This window comes from Podarcis filfolensis (genome assembly GCF_964270895.1).
Source record: "Podarcis filfolensis genome assembly, chromosome: 17".
Classification (NCBI taxonomy): domain Eukaryota; kingdom Metazoa; phylum Chordata; class Lepidosauria; order Squamata; family Lacertidae; genus Podarcis; species Podarcis filfolensis.
In genome coordinates this window covers 26,058,031-26,075,008 of record NC_139621.1, presented here as the reverse complement: position 1 = coordinate 26,075,008, position 16,978 = coordinate 26,058,031, and the positions used below count along the sequence as shown (strand labels likewise).

Below are 16,978 nucleotides of genomic sequence, written 5' to 3'. Positions count from 1 at the left end.
GTTTAAATCTTACATTAATATCGTGGTTTTCATACTGTATGTTCAAATGCTGGATTAGATTAATTTAATGATGTAATTTAGCGCCAGAGTATTTTGACATGCCTTGAAATGTATGTTATAGTTTAGAAGAAGGAAAGATCACAAAAACCTTGGAAAACAATTCCATCTGAAGAATATGGGATACATTTGAAGGGGAAACTGAATCCATATGTTTTACCATAAGTCTCAGTAATTACACACACAAACATACACAATTTTAATTCCAGATCTGTTCACTCCCAGTCTCTGAAATTCTTGTGCTCTGATATGTCTGCCTGTCTTCCTATCCATCCATCCATCTATTGCAGAGCATAATTTCAAAGATGGGGAATGAGGTTTAACAAGATATAGACACCCAACTGTAGCCAAAACAATAGCTCCCTCAGAAGAAGGCGTCAGAGCCAAGAATAACAAAAGTCCAAACATTCGATCAATACTTACTAGGTCATATTTATCATGTTTGTTGGGAAAACAGCAACATACACAATCAAACTCTGATTTTCATTGGTAAAATATTAGACTTACTTCCCCCGAATGCCAAAGACAGGCAGGTATCTGAGGGGTGGACAGAGGAGGCAAGGGGAGCAGGAGGAGGATGCAAGGGAAGGGGGCAGTGATTTGTGGGGTTCTGTGCCACCCATGAGGCAGTGGAAGAGGAACAGGTCAGGCCATCAGAGACAGGAGAAGAGGAGGCAGAGGAAGAGTTTTAGGAAGGCTCAGAGAGGGAAGAGACAGTCCCAGAGAAAGTTGGGCCTTTAGATTCTCCTGCATCACCTTCCCCACTATCTCCATGGATGGATGAAAAATGGGTAACCAACTTTCCTTTATTTGTGATTGTTCAAATCATTATCTCTACTTGTATCTATTAACTTCACGGTCCATGTGGGGGGAGGATAAGCCTGGTTTTGTGATGTAATGAACAGGTAGGTGGATACACCTGCAGTTCAGAGGAGCATAACCTTCTTAATGCCAACCACAAGTGGAAACAAAACGACTTCTGTTTCAAGAGATATTAGCCTTTAATTGTGAAAAGTCTCTCATTCCAAAGACATATCTCTAGGGTTACAAAATCTAAAACAGCCTAGTAGAAAATATAATTCGTAGGTCACGACTCCCATCGATCTACCACACTATTCCAGCCTCCTGGAACTGCCTCAGATGGAAAGGCAATAGAGCAAGGATAGAAAAATCTGTGCCCACTTCTCCCTGAACTCCGACTGCCATCAGCTCCAGTCAGCATGGCTATTGGTTAGTCAGGGATGACGGAAGTTGTAACACAATGACATTTGTTAGGCTACAGATCCCCTCATCCCTGCAAGAGAGGAATGTTTTAACCAGAACTAATTAATGCCAAAGTAATTTTTTCCACAAAAAACTTACAAATGAAGAAAGCTATAAATGGATGTTCTGTAGAACCAGAGGGTGGAATTAGGTGTAGCCCGAAGTAGGGTATATGTGTGGAAAACCAGGTCTGCTTGACCATTATTATTAATATTTATTTTCATTATTTATTAAATTTGTATACCGCCCTGTACTTGCAGGTCTCAGGGCAGTTACAACATAAAATCACAAAATAAAAACATAAAATACATAATAAAAAGAAAAATAACCCAATAATCTCTTTCCCCATAGGGCTTTCCCTCCCTCTCTTCTCATTGTGTACCCCATCAACCTGCGCTGGAAATTCTCCCAATGCTCCAGAGCAGATTTAGGGGTTGTGGCAGCACATAGAGGGAGAGAATCTTGTTCCATAAATACATAAACTCATTTGAACCCCGCTCAGAGCCAACCTAAGTTAATCCCCTGGATAGAAAATATCAAACTTCTCCAAAACATTTAATCTCTGGAAAAGACTCTGGCCTGATTCAGACATAACACCTCTCTCTCCTTGCCTAGGTTTTAAGTTGCAAGCATCTCCTGTTAACCCTGGATAAAATTAACCTGGGTAATTCTGAATGTAGTAATTAAATTACAATCTCAAACTGAAGAGGGTGTTGTCATGAATGCACCAGGCTCAGCACATTAGCCGCAGTTGCACACAATACCAAAACCTGATGAAAATGTTTTGCAACAGTCATATGTGATGCTGAATGAGGATAAAGGAGAAGATGCAAGAATTAGCACACAAGAGGGCAGAGGCAGAGGCAGTCCATGCAGGATCCTGAAAAACACTGTCTATCCCTTAACCATGGCTCATTGTTCATCCAAACTCTGGAAGAAATTCAGTGCTGCTGATCAAAAGTCACAAAATGGCTTTTGATCCAGTAGAGGAGTCTGCTAATGGAAGAGGAAGAGAGGCAATATCCTTTCCCCCCTTTCCCCTGCAGCTCCCCTGCACCACCTTTCATGCTGTACTGGAGGGTCTCCCAAATCTCTAGAACAGATTTCCAGAGGACTGCAACAGTCAAAGGGAAATCCTTCCCCTCCTCTTATATCAGCGGATGCCTCCAATGGAACAGAAGTTCATCAGGACAGGCAGTATGTGGGGAAGCAGTATTAGATTTCATGCAGTATATCTCCATAAAAGTAAAGGGACTCCTAACCATTAGGTCCAGTCGCGGATGACTCTGGGGTTGCGGAGCTCATCTTGCTTTATTGGCTAACGGAGCCGGCGTACAGCTTCCGGGTCATGTGGCCAGCATGACTAAGCTGCTTCTGGCGAACCAGAGCAGCGCACGGAAATGCTGTTTACCTTCCCGCCAGAGCGGTACCTATTTATCTACTTGCACTTTGATGTGCTTTCAAACTGCTAGGTTGGCAGGAGCAGGGACCAAGCAACGGAAGCGCACCCCATTGCGGGGATTTGAACTGGCAACCTTCTGACAGTAAGAGCTGTTCGACAGTGGAATTTGCTGCCAAGGAGTGTGGTGGAGTCTCCTTCTTTGGAGGTCTTTAAGCAGAAGCTTGACAACCATATGTCAGGAGTGCTCTGATGGGGTTTCCTGCTTGGCAGGGGGTTGGACTCGATGGCCCTTGTGGTCTCTTCCAACTCTATGATTCTATGATTCTATGATCGGTAAGCCCTAGGCTCTGTGGTTTAGACCACAGCCCCACCCGCATCCATATATCTCCATATATGTATATATATTCTTGACATTTACAAATAACCTACATTGTTGGTGTTATAATAAAGCTACTGGGCTACTGAGCCTCTTTCTCTTGATCAGTTGGCTTACAAAGCCTATTCTAAAAGGCACTGATAAATCAGACTCCCAAAGCAATTTTACTGCATGTAGAAGCACAATGTCCTAATAAAATATCAACATAGTTTAGGGGTAGATCTCGGTTTGTATGAAGGTGCAGCCACTTCATTAACGAAACATCAGCAGGTCATACAATATACAACTGCTTATTAAAATTCATACAACAGCCAGCCCGCAAGTGTGCAGACTGAAAGAGGCTCTTGCTGCTGTCCAATTGACTTGGAAGTGATAGAAGGCTGACATGGTGTTAATTGAGTGGATGGCTGGAGAGGCTGAGCAGCATGGGTGGGTAAGTTTAACCCTTTCTCCCCTTTTGTGAAGTTGATAAAAATAGCTCTCTCCGCCCCCCTCCCCCAAAAGCTGCTATTTGTACATGGAGGGAAGTTTTCCTTCCAATGCAAAATGAAGCATCAGGGATTGGGGCAATTACCACTGGGATCATAGCAAAGGAGAAAAGACTACAATACCCATCACCTTCAACATCCATGCTGTTCAGCGTGTTCTCACCCAATCTCTTTACAGGTTTTTATAAAAAATTAAAAATGCAGAGCAATTGCATTCAAACAATTAACTTCACACCTAGATTGGCCCTTACTAATAGGAGTTCAGAGAGCCAAACTTCCGGGAGGCCTGGGTGAAGGAGATGAAAGTGAAGTTCTCGCAGTGGTCAAGCTTGACCTTTTTGGCCAGCTTTGGGACAACCCCCCTCAGTGACCGCAAGCCCATCCTCTGCTCCTCATACCAGACGCTGCCCATGCCAATAGTCTCTTTCCGAGCAGTCAGGTAGAAAGGGGACCTGCCTTCCATTTGCGAAGGAGGCCGGTGGATGTACATGTACTTGTAAAGGAGGCAGTAAGGACAAACCTTGTGCCCTTTGGAGTGGTCGTGGTATATCTGGCCGTAGCACACTCTGTTTGAGCCCAGCCTTTTCTCCCGTTTCACATTGTCTGTTCTGGCAAAAAAGGGCCGGTTCTGTGAATCTTTCAGCAGCTCAATGTCCCCGTACATTAAATCAGCATGTTCCTGAAGTGTCCTCATGTTGAGGTACTGGCTGTTGTATTTTACCACAGTGGACAGCAAGGCTACTGGGCTCCCGTCACCCAAGCACCCAATCCTCCACATCTCTTCTTCGTCGGAAAGGGAAAAATAGATGATGTTGCGAGAGCGGGCACCAGACATCCCAGCCTTGCTGAGCACCCTCAGCTTCTCCTTGAGCTTCTTGGTGGAAGAACCAAAGCTTCCGCTTGTGATGGAGAAACCAATCCCAGCATTCTTCAGGATCCGGTCTAACCCTCGGCGGATAGCGTGAAGAGAGGTGGCCAGGAAATCAGAGCCATCGGTTTTCTTCACGGTGACATAGAAATCTTCAAGGAGCTCGTTCAGCTTCACCGCTGGGATCTGGCTTGCAAGGAATGGGAGCGTTTGCATTAACTCTCACAGAACAATTTCCCCTGCCCACCTTGACCACCTTTGTTTGTTTAACAAGAGCTGGGTCTGAAAAATTGAACTGAGCTAATGTATTAGCATTCAGACAGTGGTGTAGCATGGGTTGCCAGTGCCCGTGGCAAAGCAAGTATACTTGGCACTGCTCGCTGATAGGCTGGAATGAAGGGGCAATAGTTTGGTGACCTATCCAAGTGGCAGCCGCAGAGCTCTGTGAGTGTCAAGCACAGCAGAAAGCGGGAAGGGGGATTAGTTTGGAGCAGGTATCTTTCTAAAGCCTTTGCAGAGGACAATCTAGCAACCAACTGCTCCTCTGTCTACCCATGTGGACATGGGAGATTTTCGGTGTGATGGGGAGGGTGCACAACTTATTGTTATTATTACTACTACTTTCTTCCTTTTTCATTTGAAATTTTGTGCCCCTAAGAATTTTGCTCCCAGGGCAACTGCCCTTGTGACTCCGCTCATGCTACACTACTGCACTCAGAGCCAAACCAATCTTTTGCAGAGAATGGACCTTGCAGATCCAAGTACTACTTGTGGTGGCAGCGGTCTGGATCTGCTACCCAAGGCAATGGCTTCATCCTGCCTTATGGGTGGGCCAGCTATGCTACACTGTCTGGCAGAGGCTCTCCATGAGTCCTTTCCCCCAGTCATGCCAGGAGATGCTGGGGATTGAACTTAGACCCTTCTACCACTTACTTACTTCATGGTTCCAAGGGCCATGGCAAATTCCTTATTCACAGAGCTGTCCCAAGACATTTTGCTGCCTAAGGAGGAGCAGAAAGAGCCCTCCCCACATCTCGTCAAGGTACCCAAGGCCAGCCAAGTTATTTTACAAGGCAGGAAATTCCAGAATTGCCTCTCCCACTTCCCCAGCAGTAAAAACATAATAATGATATGTTAGATAACTATCCGCTTGCTGTCTTTTCGTGGCACCCCAAATTCATAGCTGGAGGTGGCTCCATCTAATGAAAAGGATATCTAAAGATAGTTTCTCTGTGCAGGAGGGACTTTGTCCCAGATTTTATCTTGCAAACTGCCCTGAGATCTTTTGATGAAGGGTGATATATACCGTATTTTTCGCTCTATAAGACGCACCTAGTTTTTGGAGGAGGAAAACAAGAAAAAAAATATTCTGAATCTCAGAAGCCAGAACAGCAAGAGGGATCGCTGCGCAGCGAAAGCAGCAATCCCTCTTGCTCTTCTGGCTTCTGGGATAGCTGCGCAGCCTGCATTCGCTCCATAAGACGCACACACATTTCCCCTTACTTTTTAGGAGGGAAAAAGTGAGTCTTATAGAGCAAAAAAATACGGTAAATCATCATCATCATCATCATCATCATCATCATCATCGGGCTGGTCCTGCATATTCCCTAATTCATGTCTAACAATCATCAAATTACCACACTGTAGCAGAATACAACGCTACCTGAACAAAGGAAAGGAAGTTGGATGGAACTGAAATGCCCCAGTCAGGATTGCCTTAGGGTGACTCATTCCCAATCTCTGACCAGTCACCAAATCTGGGGGCAGGAAGGAATTTTCGCCCAGATTAGACTACTGCCGACCTTCCATATAGCCCCTTCCCTGCGCTACCTGTGGCACATGGCTTCCAGATATGTATCAATGTCTACTGTTTGCTCTGCAAATGCCTTTCTGCAGCATCTCAGTTTGTGGCGTGCTGAAGGCCAAACTTGCCCCAAGGTTCAATGCACCTATGCATTTAACATGCTTGTTTGTAAAGGGCAAAGAGCAGGTGACTGTCCAGAATAGGAGATTTAACCCCCTCCCCTTCCCCAACCCCTGGGGTAAATAACTCTTCTAAAGCTAGAATTTGCTTTGAGGGAAATTATCTGTTGACATCTACAGCGCAAATGCTAGCTTCCGTGAGGGTTTGTCCTCAGTGGCTCAGCAGGGGAAGAAAGGGTTAAACTCTCCCTCCATGCCTGCTATGATATTACCAAACTCTCCCCAGCTAATGCTATTGGCATTTCTGTTTTTTAAAGAAGCTGTGCACATTGACAGGAAAAAACATATATCGAACAATGTGTCTAATTTGGACCTGAGATCTATAGCCTGGATTTTTCCAGCTATTAAATAAACAGCTGTCCAGCTCTTACATTTTCCCTGTTGCACCTGAGTAGCAGAAACTTCCCATCCTGCCTTGCCACTCAGATCTACTTACAGCCTCTATAAAGCTCATAATTAAAAGGAAAGCTTTGAGCTGGTTATAATGAGATGCTGGCATAAACAGGAGGAAGGCATGAATAACATTGCCTTTGATGCTGAAAGCCATGAAAGTTGCAAGGAGCCTTTTTCTTTGTGTTGTCTCATCACAAGATTAATTTTGGCTATCTTATTTCACATCTGTACCTCAGGCTTTATTAAGCTACACGGAGACTTCTCAGGCCTGTAGCCAGAAATTTTGCGAAAAACACGGGGCGGTGGCTAATGATAGATCAGGAGCGAGGAGAATCAATGCAGAGCAGCCCTGAACACAGGTAACCTAATATATTAAAGTGATTTACTATCAATAGAATAAGCCATACATTTATCAGCAGGAGCAGATTGACATATTACTTAGCACTGTATTTTTCGCTCTATAAGATGCACCAGACCACAAGATGCACCTAGTTTTTGGAGGAGGAAAACAAGGAAAAAAATATTCTGAATTTCAGAAGCCAGAACAGCAAGAGGGATCGCTGCGCAGTGAAAGCAGCAATCCCTCTTGCTGTTCTGGCTTCTGGGATAGCTGCGCAGCCTGCATTCACTCCATAAGACGCACACACATTTCCCCTTACTTTTTAGGAGGGAAAAAGTGAGTCTTATAGAGCAAAAAATATGATAATTGGGTAGAAATGGGACTTGCATGTTTCCTTTCGAACCTCTATTAGTAAAAGTGGTAGAGACATCATGGTGTTGACCCCACACACTGAACGTTCTCTGAATACTAGCAGAATGGTGTTTTCTCAAACAGTGGTTCTTGGGCCTACTTTTAGCCAGTCCTTGGTGCCACAGCCTGCCCTCTGCCTCCTCACTTGCCTGCCATCCCGCCTAGCTATGCCATCGCCAGGGGTGCCAACTCCTGGGGGCCAAGTCCATTTTGGGGGTTGGTTCTGCCCCACAATGTCCCAAAAGCGTGGAGGTGAAGCACAGAGCCAAGCACGGCACAGCTCCAGTGGCCATCTACTTCTTCTCCTCCTGCTGCTCCTCCTGTGGACAGAAAGGTGGGTTGAAGCAGCTTCCTGCCAGTGACAGCATCAGGAAGAGGACGAGAAGGGGCCGCCAGCCATTGAAGCTGTGTGGCCACTGCATTCAGCTTCTCCCTCCAGCTCCTCCTGTCATCCCGTGTACATCACATCGGGACACTGCACATATCTGACATCACACGTGCAACGTTGGCCCCTCCAATCGCCCTCACAAGCTGGCACCTCTGGCCATCGCCTATTGGTTAGACAGCTACCAGCACCACCAACTCCTTGCATGCTGAGTAAAGATTCCTGGGAGATTCTCGCTCAGTTCAGAAACTACCTGTGTCAGATAGTAGGATATTCCACAGCTTAAGCACCACCGCTAAGATAGGAAGGGCTGCCATATTTCAAAAAGTGAAAATCTAAGAAATTCTGGACGTATGGCAATCCTAGCAGCCTCACATTCCCCCTGCTGTACTTCAGAAGCCAGAACAACAACCAACTGGGCTTCAAATGCCAAAAAGAAACAAACACAGGGAAGTTCAGACAGAAGGAGGTTGTCCTTGAGATATCAGGCCATATGGGCAGTAAACATTGAGACCAGGACTTTGAACTGGGCCTGGGAACAAAGTAGAAGCCTACAGAACCCTTCCTCAGCTGGTGCCCTCCAGCTGTTTTGGACTACAAATCCCATAAGGCCTTAGCATTGGTCATGCTGGCTGAGGCTGATGGGAGTTGTAGTCCAAAATACCTGGAGGGCACCAGATTGGGGCAGGTTTCACCAGATAAATAAGGCTTCTGCATTGCAGATTTAATCTAGTTACAGTACATCATCAGAACTATGGCCACTCACCTTTGTAATGTCCATGTAATCTTTCAGGCCTTTTGTCATACACCAGTATCGCCACACATTCAGAGCATACAGAGTTGCTTTTGTCGTATTTGGGCTCACTGCACTGATGCAAAAGTACTTCAAGTCATCATCAAAATTGAAGATGGGGAATTTATTGAGCTTTGTTGAATAGGCTGAAAAACAAAGAGGAAGGGAAATGCAAAGTAAATTTGTCTTGCTTCTATAATAATATGTCTGCTGAGAGCTGTTGTGCCAAGAATGTAAGGCATATTAAGAAAATGAAGATGCAATCCAGCTCCTACTGAAGTCTTTAAAACAAAATAAAAACAACTCCTATTCCTTTTAAAGGGGCAGGATTGCAGCCCCCATGAGCCAACACAGGGAAATCTCACTTCAGCCATTAAACACACATTTATTATTGAAGCTTTCGGCTCAGGGAAGTATTTTCAGCACAGCTCATATTGAGATTGTCTCAGTGGTCTCAGCGATGAAAAATATTAAGCACTATAAATTTTGTAGGTGAAAAAATACACATGACCTTTTTCCATTGAGAAAAGATCTAAGGAAGACCCTTACTTGCTGCTGCCAGGAGGGGGAGAACTCTATTAAGATAAGGAATGTGTAGGCTATTTATGCTCAGCATTATAACTGATTTTGTTTCTGCATCCCTATATATACTTTTTTCACATTCTGCTAGAAAATCTATATGGTAATGCACTCAGAGATCATGCACTTCAAATGCTCTGGCACGGGAAGTGACTGGCCAAGCCGCCCTGAAGTCACAGAGGAGAACCATAGGCTTCTTGCTCTCCTTGGCAGAGCTGCTCAGATCTGGAAAAAGAAAACTTGAGTTGGGGCGTGTGTGCGCACACTCCAGATGACCTGTTTACTGAGCATTCATCTTGATTTGCTTGCACATACACAGCTTAGACTATGTCCAGTCATAATAATTCTGATATTTGTGTTGCAGTTCTATGAAATGATGAGCATTCCTCCTAATTTGTTTGCAATGCATTTATTTGTCTTCTTGTTAATCATTTGCCTGCCCCATCGCTTTCCAAACTGCAAAAAAGTCTGGAGCATTTTGTTGTTGCTTGCTTGCTTCTTAAGTGGATCTTCTGCGTTTGAGCAACAGAGCACTTTAATTCACTTAAATTGCACAAACCTAAATTTCAGACCCTCCAAGTGTCTCTATTTTCCAGGGATAGTCCCGGATTTGCAGAAGCCATCCTGATTTCTTATTTGATCCTGGAACGTCCTGATTTTCCTTAGGATGTCCCTACTTTCATTGGATGAATGTTGGAGTAACTATATAACCTTTAGAAGACATCTGAAGTTTTTTTTTAAATGTTTCATGTTTTATTATGTTTTTATATGTGTTGGAAGCCACCCAGAGTGGCTGGGGCAACCAATATTGGGGGAGCTGGACCCCCTGATTCAAAATGTGGCTCCAGTGCTTCAGCTCTAACTTGTGGTAAGTTAGACAGTGTTGCAGATAAGAGGATAGGGACCACTCTTGCCCACCCCCCTAATTTGAGTACTGGCATACATACAGTCTTCTGTTGTTTTCACATTCAGCTGAGTGGACAATTAAGCATACTGAAGACCAGTGTGTTTTTTTTTCCTTAAAAAAATGTTTAGGGGTACTCTCATTTTCTTACTCATATTGAAATACTGCCTCTCAATGAGGCCAAACTTAGATTCACAAAAAGTTTAGGGGTGTGCGTACCCTTGCATCCCCCCAGAAAAAAAGCACTGCCTAAGACTCACAACCACAGATCCTTGGACACTGGACTGCAGCTGCCATGAGAAAGCAAGAATAGCAAATGTGCAGTGATGTTGCAATGTGTATATGAGCTGAAAGATAACTCACGAATTGGGAAAGGGCTCTTAATAACTCTTATGAAAGAGCAGTATCTTTTTATCGCTGCACTGTAATTTTATTGCATACGCTATGCTTTCAAATATGCTTTCAAATATGTTGTGAGTCAGTGGGGGCCCAGGCCACCATAATCTTCGGACTCAACAAGTGTCAGAATTTAATTAAGGCTTGGGGTGCTAAACTGTGTGCCCGACACTTCTAATCCTTGGGTCTACAAGAGTCACAAGCTAATTAAGCCAGGCTAGTCTCCTGTGTTGTGGCAATTGGCTTTGTTACATATCCAGAGCATTTTTGCGTCATTTTCCTTATTGCGAAAAATTTGATCCTTTGGGGAAACAGATTCGTTCCACAAGTGCTACCAATCAATTGTAAACGCACAAACTTAGAATTGTAGAATTGTAGAGTTGGAAGGGGCCTCAAGAGTTATCTATTCCATGGATAGGCAAACTAAGGCCCAGGGGCCGGATCCGGCCCAATCGCCTTCTGAATCCGGCCTGCGGACAGTCCGGGAATCAGCGTGTTTTTACATGAGTAGAATGTGTTCTTTTATTTAAAATGCATCTCGGGGTTATTTGTGGAGCATAGGAATTCATTCATATTTCCCCCCAAAATATAGTCTGGCCCCCCACAAGGTCTGAGGGACAGCGGACCAGCCCCCTGCTGAAAAAGTTTGCTGACCCCTGATCTAGTCCAACCCCCTGCAACAAAAGTATCTCAACACGTAGGGGGCCCCCATCCAATTCAAAACCATATCAAACCCTGTTTTGTTTTGCATAAGTGCTAGCAGTTTTATTCCTGGTATGTCATTGAATCCCACCCAAAAATAGCTACAGTTTGGAGGTACCCTTAAAGTCTTCCTCTGTTTACCAGTCCCAGTAATAAATAAATAAATAAAACTGCATCACAGCAAGCGTAAGAATTTATCACAGGTTAAAATGCTTTCCCCCAAGTAGCTGAAGCACTGGCAGTGATTTGCATTGGGTCCAGATCTACAGTGGTTCATGGTACATGAAAAAAGAGAAAGAGCGCTGTACTAAACAACAGGAACATAACTCAGTTAAGAGCATACTGTAATAGAATTAGTGGTTGTTCATAAGGTTATATCAGGCCAAATACAGAAACTGACTTAATTAAAAAAATGAAATTCTGATCTGACTTCATGTGAAAATGCTGCAGAAACTTGCATTTGTTTTCTGTTTTCAAAGTACTCCTCCCAGTGTGCTACAAAGCAGCTCCTATTAACGTTACTATCTGTAATTATAATATTAATATGTGCAATAATAATACAAACAGAGGAGAAAGAGACGGGGTGAGAAAACCATTAGTTCTTCTTTATTAAAACCCCACAAGCCTTTCCAGGGAAAGCAGCCAAGTTTCATTTGTTCTTGGCAAGAATTATAAAGCAAAACAAGGGTTCCTTTCCAACTGCAGTGAGAGTTTTGCTCTGGTCTGCATCACGAGAGTCACTCCCTTGATCGTATCTGAAGAGGCAGCGTGCCAGAGCTTGAGCTACTTTGAGGTGAGTTAAAATGAAGTCATTTGAAGACAGGGAGGCTCTGAAACTTCCATAACAGCAGGAGAAGTAGTGGGTTAGTTTTAAAGACTGGAATGTCGTCATAGTTTATGGCTGATGCGTGTACCATCTCTATACCACTTAAGAACACTGAGTGGCTGCTCTGTACTTATATTATCAGATTTTTATTCCACCATTCCCATAAAGAGCTTAGAGGAGCACATAAGGCCTCTAGGTCTTTTACCTTCAGGGGGAAAAAGTCCTTGTGAGCCTGAGAGAAAATCATGGGGTGACTATTACCCAATAGATTTTGCAGATGATGGGGGACTTGAACTTCGTTCTCCCTGGGGTCTCTCTAACACTAACCACACCACCACACTGGCTTTCACGTGAGGCATTTCATGCTCTTACAGCAAGGATGGAGAATCCATGGCTCTCCAGATGTTGTTGGACTCCAATTCCTATCAGTCCAATCCAAAGGTCAGGGGTTATGGGAGATGTAGTCCAGCAATATCTGGAGTTTGCATTTCTTAGTGTAGATCTGATGTGTAGAGATCTTTCCTATTCTGATTAATACAGGAGGATTCAGGATGCTACTGGAAGTTTTTCTCCTCTGTGTGAAAGAAGGTTCTTGTGTCGGTTATTCCTTCTGAGAAGCTGAGTACAGCTGCTTTAAACTGGTTCTGTTATCTCTTTTGCAAGGTCATGCTGACTATAAAAGGAGGCCAGAAGGAGCCTGGGTTTCACTCACTCTCTCTTTCTGTCTCTCTTTTGTTCTGGTCTGGTGTTCTGTACATAGTATGCTTAGTGTTAAGGTTTTGCACTTATTATAAATTTTTGTAAGTTTGTTAACTCTGCTGCAACTGGATTTCTATGGACTGTGCCAATCCTGAATGTATTGGATTTGTGACCATTATGCTTATTTGCCTTCAGCACCAGTAAAAGCTCTGCTGGATGAAATTGCCTCTGGTCTATTTTTTGGGAACTCTGCAACGTGTTTAAGTTCTTCTTCCACATGTATGACAAGGTTCCCCATCCCTGACACAAAAGCCCAAGCTATTTGATAGCTCAGAATAAGAGTAGGGTGGATAGAGAGTTGGAAAACCAAGCCTAATACTCAAACCATGGTACTGTCCTGAGAAACTGGGAAACCATGATGAAAGGAACCCAACGGCTAAGTCCCTGATAAGTGCAGTTTTCTTGGTGACTAGGACATAGCCAACTTGGCAATAAGACCTGGATGTCACGATGCTGGAGGAAGGGGCTAGAAGTAACAATGTAAGACTAGCCTGCAGGATCAGGCCAAAGGCCCATAGTCCAGCATCCTATACTCACAGTGGCCAACCAGGGCCTGAGTGTGATTGCAGTCTCCTCACTTGTGCTTCCCTGCAACTGGTATTTAGAGACACATAGCCTCAGATACTGGGCTTTGCCACTAAGTAGGTTAAACCACTGAGCCTAGGACTTGCCGATCAGAAGGTCGGCGGTTCGAATCCCCATGACGGGGTGAGCTCCCATTGCTCGGTCCCAGCACCTGCCCACCTAGCAATTCGAAAGTACGTCAAAGTGGAAGTAGATAAATAGGGAAGGTAAATGGCATTTCCGTGCACTGCTTTGGTTTGCCAGAAGTGGCTTAGTCATGCTGGCCACATGACCTGGAAGCTGTACACCGGCTCCCTCGGCCAATAAAGCGAGATGAGCGCCGCAACCCCAGAGTCGGCCACGACTGGACCTAATGGTCAGGGGTCCCTTAACCTTAACCTTTAGCTGCAAGGACCCCATTCCTGGGTTGGAGAATGAACACTCCAGGGTAGTTCCAGGTGTGGCAGCCCATATTTACTGGTCCATGTCATATGAAAGGCCACATGGCAGTGCCCATGACACAGCTGTTTCATCACATGCTAATGAACTTTGCACAAATTCCGCCCTGCCCATATCACCAACATGCTAATCTGGTTGTGTGAGTGGCTTTTTCTTTTTAAAAACAAAAACAAAACATTCGTTTTGATGTGTTTAGGTTTAGGATCACGGTGCTGAGAGCTTCTTTCCGAAAGCAATCCACTGAGCTGGTCAATTAATTCTGCGTTACCAACACATGCCATTAGCCTCAGTATTCTATCTGTGCCTAGGTAGGGTGGCATGCTAACTTAATGAACTGTTTTCTGCAAAGCCGGCTGCTTTCTTTAATCACAGGGAAAGAATTTGCCCGTGGTTTTGAAGCACGCTGTAGACACAACACAGGCAAAGGGAAAGACTCCTGTTGGAGCCTCCATATGATTTGTCTTTTTGCTTGTCTGCCTTGCCTTAGGCCTGCAGACTTGGATCTGTGATGTTATTTCAGCCCTTCTTTCTTCCAGAGAACTCAAGAGTGGTGTTTTGTCCTCCCAGCCCAAAACATAGGCTGAGAGAGATGGACTACCCCTGGTTATCCAGTAAGGGTCATAGATGACCAAGGATTTGAACCTGAGGTTTTCATGTGCAAAACTAGGCCTGTACAACCTGTAAACCCATTGTCACAATGGCCTGGGGGTCTGGGTAGCCAAAGGTCCTTAGCAGCTTTCTATTGTGCTTCTGCTGCGCTTTAAAGTTAGGAAGCCATTAGCCTCGGAGGGGAGTTGTTGCTGTTATTGATTTGATGGCATCCTTGTCCCTACGCCGTTCAGCCTCAGGACTAGGGAAGGAAGTCAGAAATAGCTGGTGTTAGCTGGCCTTTATCTCCAGTGGGACACTTAGCAGACTTAAGCAGGCAACATGACAGAGGCATATACTGTTATGCACTGTGTGGAGAAAATGCAGAGGGTGTTTCTCTCCCTCTCTCATAATAATAACAACAACAACAACTTGAGGACCAACTGAGGGGAGAGAGAGTTTCTGCTGATCATAAGACAATGGTTTTTCCACCTGCCTTGCCCCACCCTCAAGCCTTGGGAGTCTTTCCTGCAGAAGCAGCTGAGAAGAGAGTGGAGGAGTTCAGGGATATGTCCTTGGTTTTCAGTTTGAATCTTTAACATGGTTTTGTATGTTTTGTGGTATTTTATGCACTGTGATTTGCTGTTATTTTTTATTGATTATAGATTAGTAATTCTTTATTGTAACCGATAAGTGCAAAGTGTTTAATGATTATTTGCTGATGTTAAATTTTACTGTTTACTATTGGGTTCTAATGGATTTATTGAATATTGCCTTATCTGATATAAGTTGTTTATTTTAAAGTTTTATATTGGGTCAGATTGTATTAATGTTTGGTGTTTTATTATTTTTATGTGTGTTGGAAGCCACCCAGAGTGGCTGGGGCAACCCAGCCAGATGGGAGGGGCATAAATAATAAAATATTGTTACTAAGTTATTGTTATCTGACGAAGCTGAAAGTGGCAAGATTCAGGACAGGCGAAAGGAAGTACTTATTTGTACGGTGCATAAACTATGGAATAAAATGTGGTCTTCCGCATCTATGCGAGCCCAAATTATAGGGAAGAAGAGTGCGATACAAATTAGATAAAGAGCAGAACCTTCTGAGCATTGCTGGCACACCAGAGCATTACTCTACTCACACATATTTTAAAATGATAAAATTCCACACAACAGTTGTCAACACTGTACATCCAATGAAATTAACCTTTCAAAAAGTCATTTATGAAACTTTTTAATACAATCATGGGCAGTAAACAATGACATTAAATGTTTTCCCCCCACTAAAACATCAGAATTGGCCATTGTAAAATACAAGCTCTCACCTTAAAAAAAAAATCAGATTAAAACACAACTACATTTTTCTTTTGAGAATCATATAATTGCCTGCATAAATGAGTAATCTACTTTTTTAAAAAAAAACTTTCACTTTTTCTATGTATATAGCTCTTCCCTGTTTTCCTACTAAATTGCACACAATTTGCATCAGGATTTTAAGGGGTCACGGATATTTCTCAACCAATACAAGTTGAGGGAAGGGAGCTCGTTTGAATCCCCAGAGTGCCCCAAATTTCCTTTACCATGCAGATGTCCCTGTTTGCTATCAGATTTAACAGCAGGTGCCTTTTCTTTTGTAACAAATTTAGCATTTAGAGAGCTGAGCGTCACATGGAACACTGTGGATTGGGAGAACATAACATCACATTTGAAGTGGCTGTATGTGTCTTTTTTTCACTATATGCATTGCATGCACGCTGGAGCGCCGTAGCTGAATTGCAACTTCCGACCTTCAACGTGCCATGGTGAATCTCCAAAATGTGGCGAATGATGGCATTCACATATGAATTTGACAGCCCCAGATAAATGTTGGCATTGTTCGAAACCAGCTGTTCCCTAGCTGCAACACACAGAACTGACCACAACACTGATCAGAGTTGAGTCTCCATGCCACATCCAATTCTGCTCTGCTGTCTAGGTGGCCACTGAGAGTCCCGTGGAATCTCACAAGTTGCTTTGTGGTCTTGATACATTGCATTATGGCTGGGGTTGAATAGTTCATTGTAGCTGTCTGATTTCAGTAGCATCCCTGTGGTAAGCTGTAACATGCATTTCAGGTCTCAGGGCATACATACGCCCGGCAAGAGGGCTCCAGCATCCTCTCACAGCCTTGGCACCTTCTTCCCAAAGCCCGGAAAGTTTCTGCCTGGCTTAGGGAGGGAGGCATGATGCTCATGCTCATGACATCAAGATGTTGGAATGTGTCTCCTCCCCACCCTGCAATCTGGTGTCTCTGGCCCCAACTGTTCTCCTACAGAAAAATTCACTGCAGACCACTGATGTTTTAAGGTTTATCTTAGGCTCCTTCCACCTTCCAGATTGCAAAAGGAGCTGAAAATAAACCCGGGTCAACGGGAAGCAAATTCTTTTTATTTTATTTTATTC

General features: G+C 44.0%; 1 protein-coding gene across 5 annotated transcripts in view; it reads right to left on the bottom strand.

Moving 5' to 3' along the window:
- KIAA1958 overlaps positions 1 to 16,978 on the bottom strand; it is a 69,014-nt gene that overhangs the window by 8,959 nt on the left and 43,077 nt on the right. For 2 of the 5 annotated variants that reach the window (XM_083593244.1, XM_083593245.1), the window contains exon 3: positions 8,733 to 8,905. In XM_083593244.1, coding sequence (XP_083449370.1) covers positions 8,733 to 8,905 — 173 coding nt within the window. Of the gene's footprint in view, positions 1 to 3,502; positions 4,645 to 8,732; positions 8,906 to 16,978 lie in introns of those variants that run through there. The other 3 variants (XM_083593242.1, XM_083593246.1, XM_083593243.1) reach the window with 3 other exon arrangements.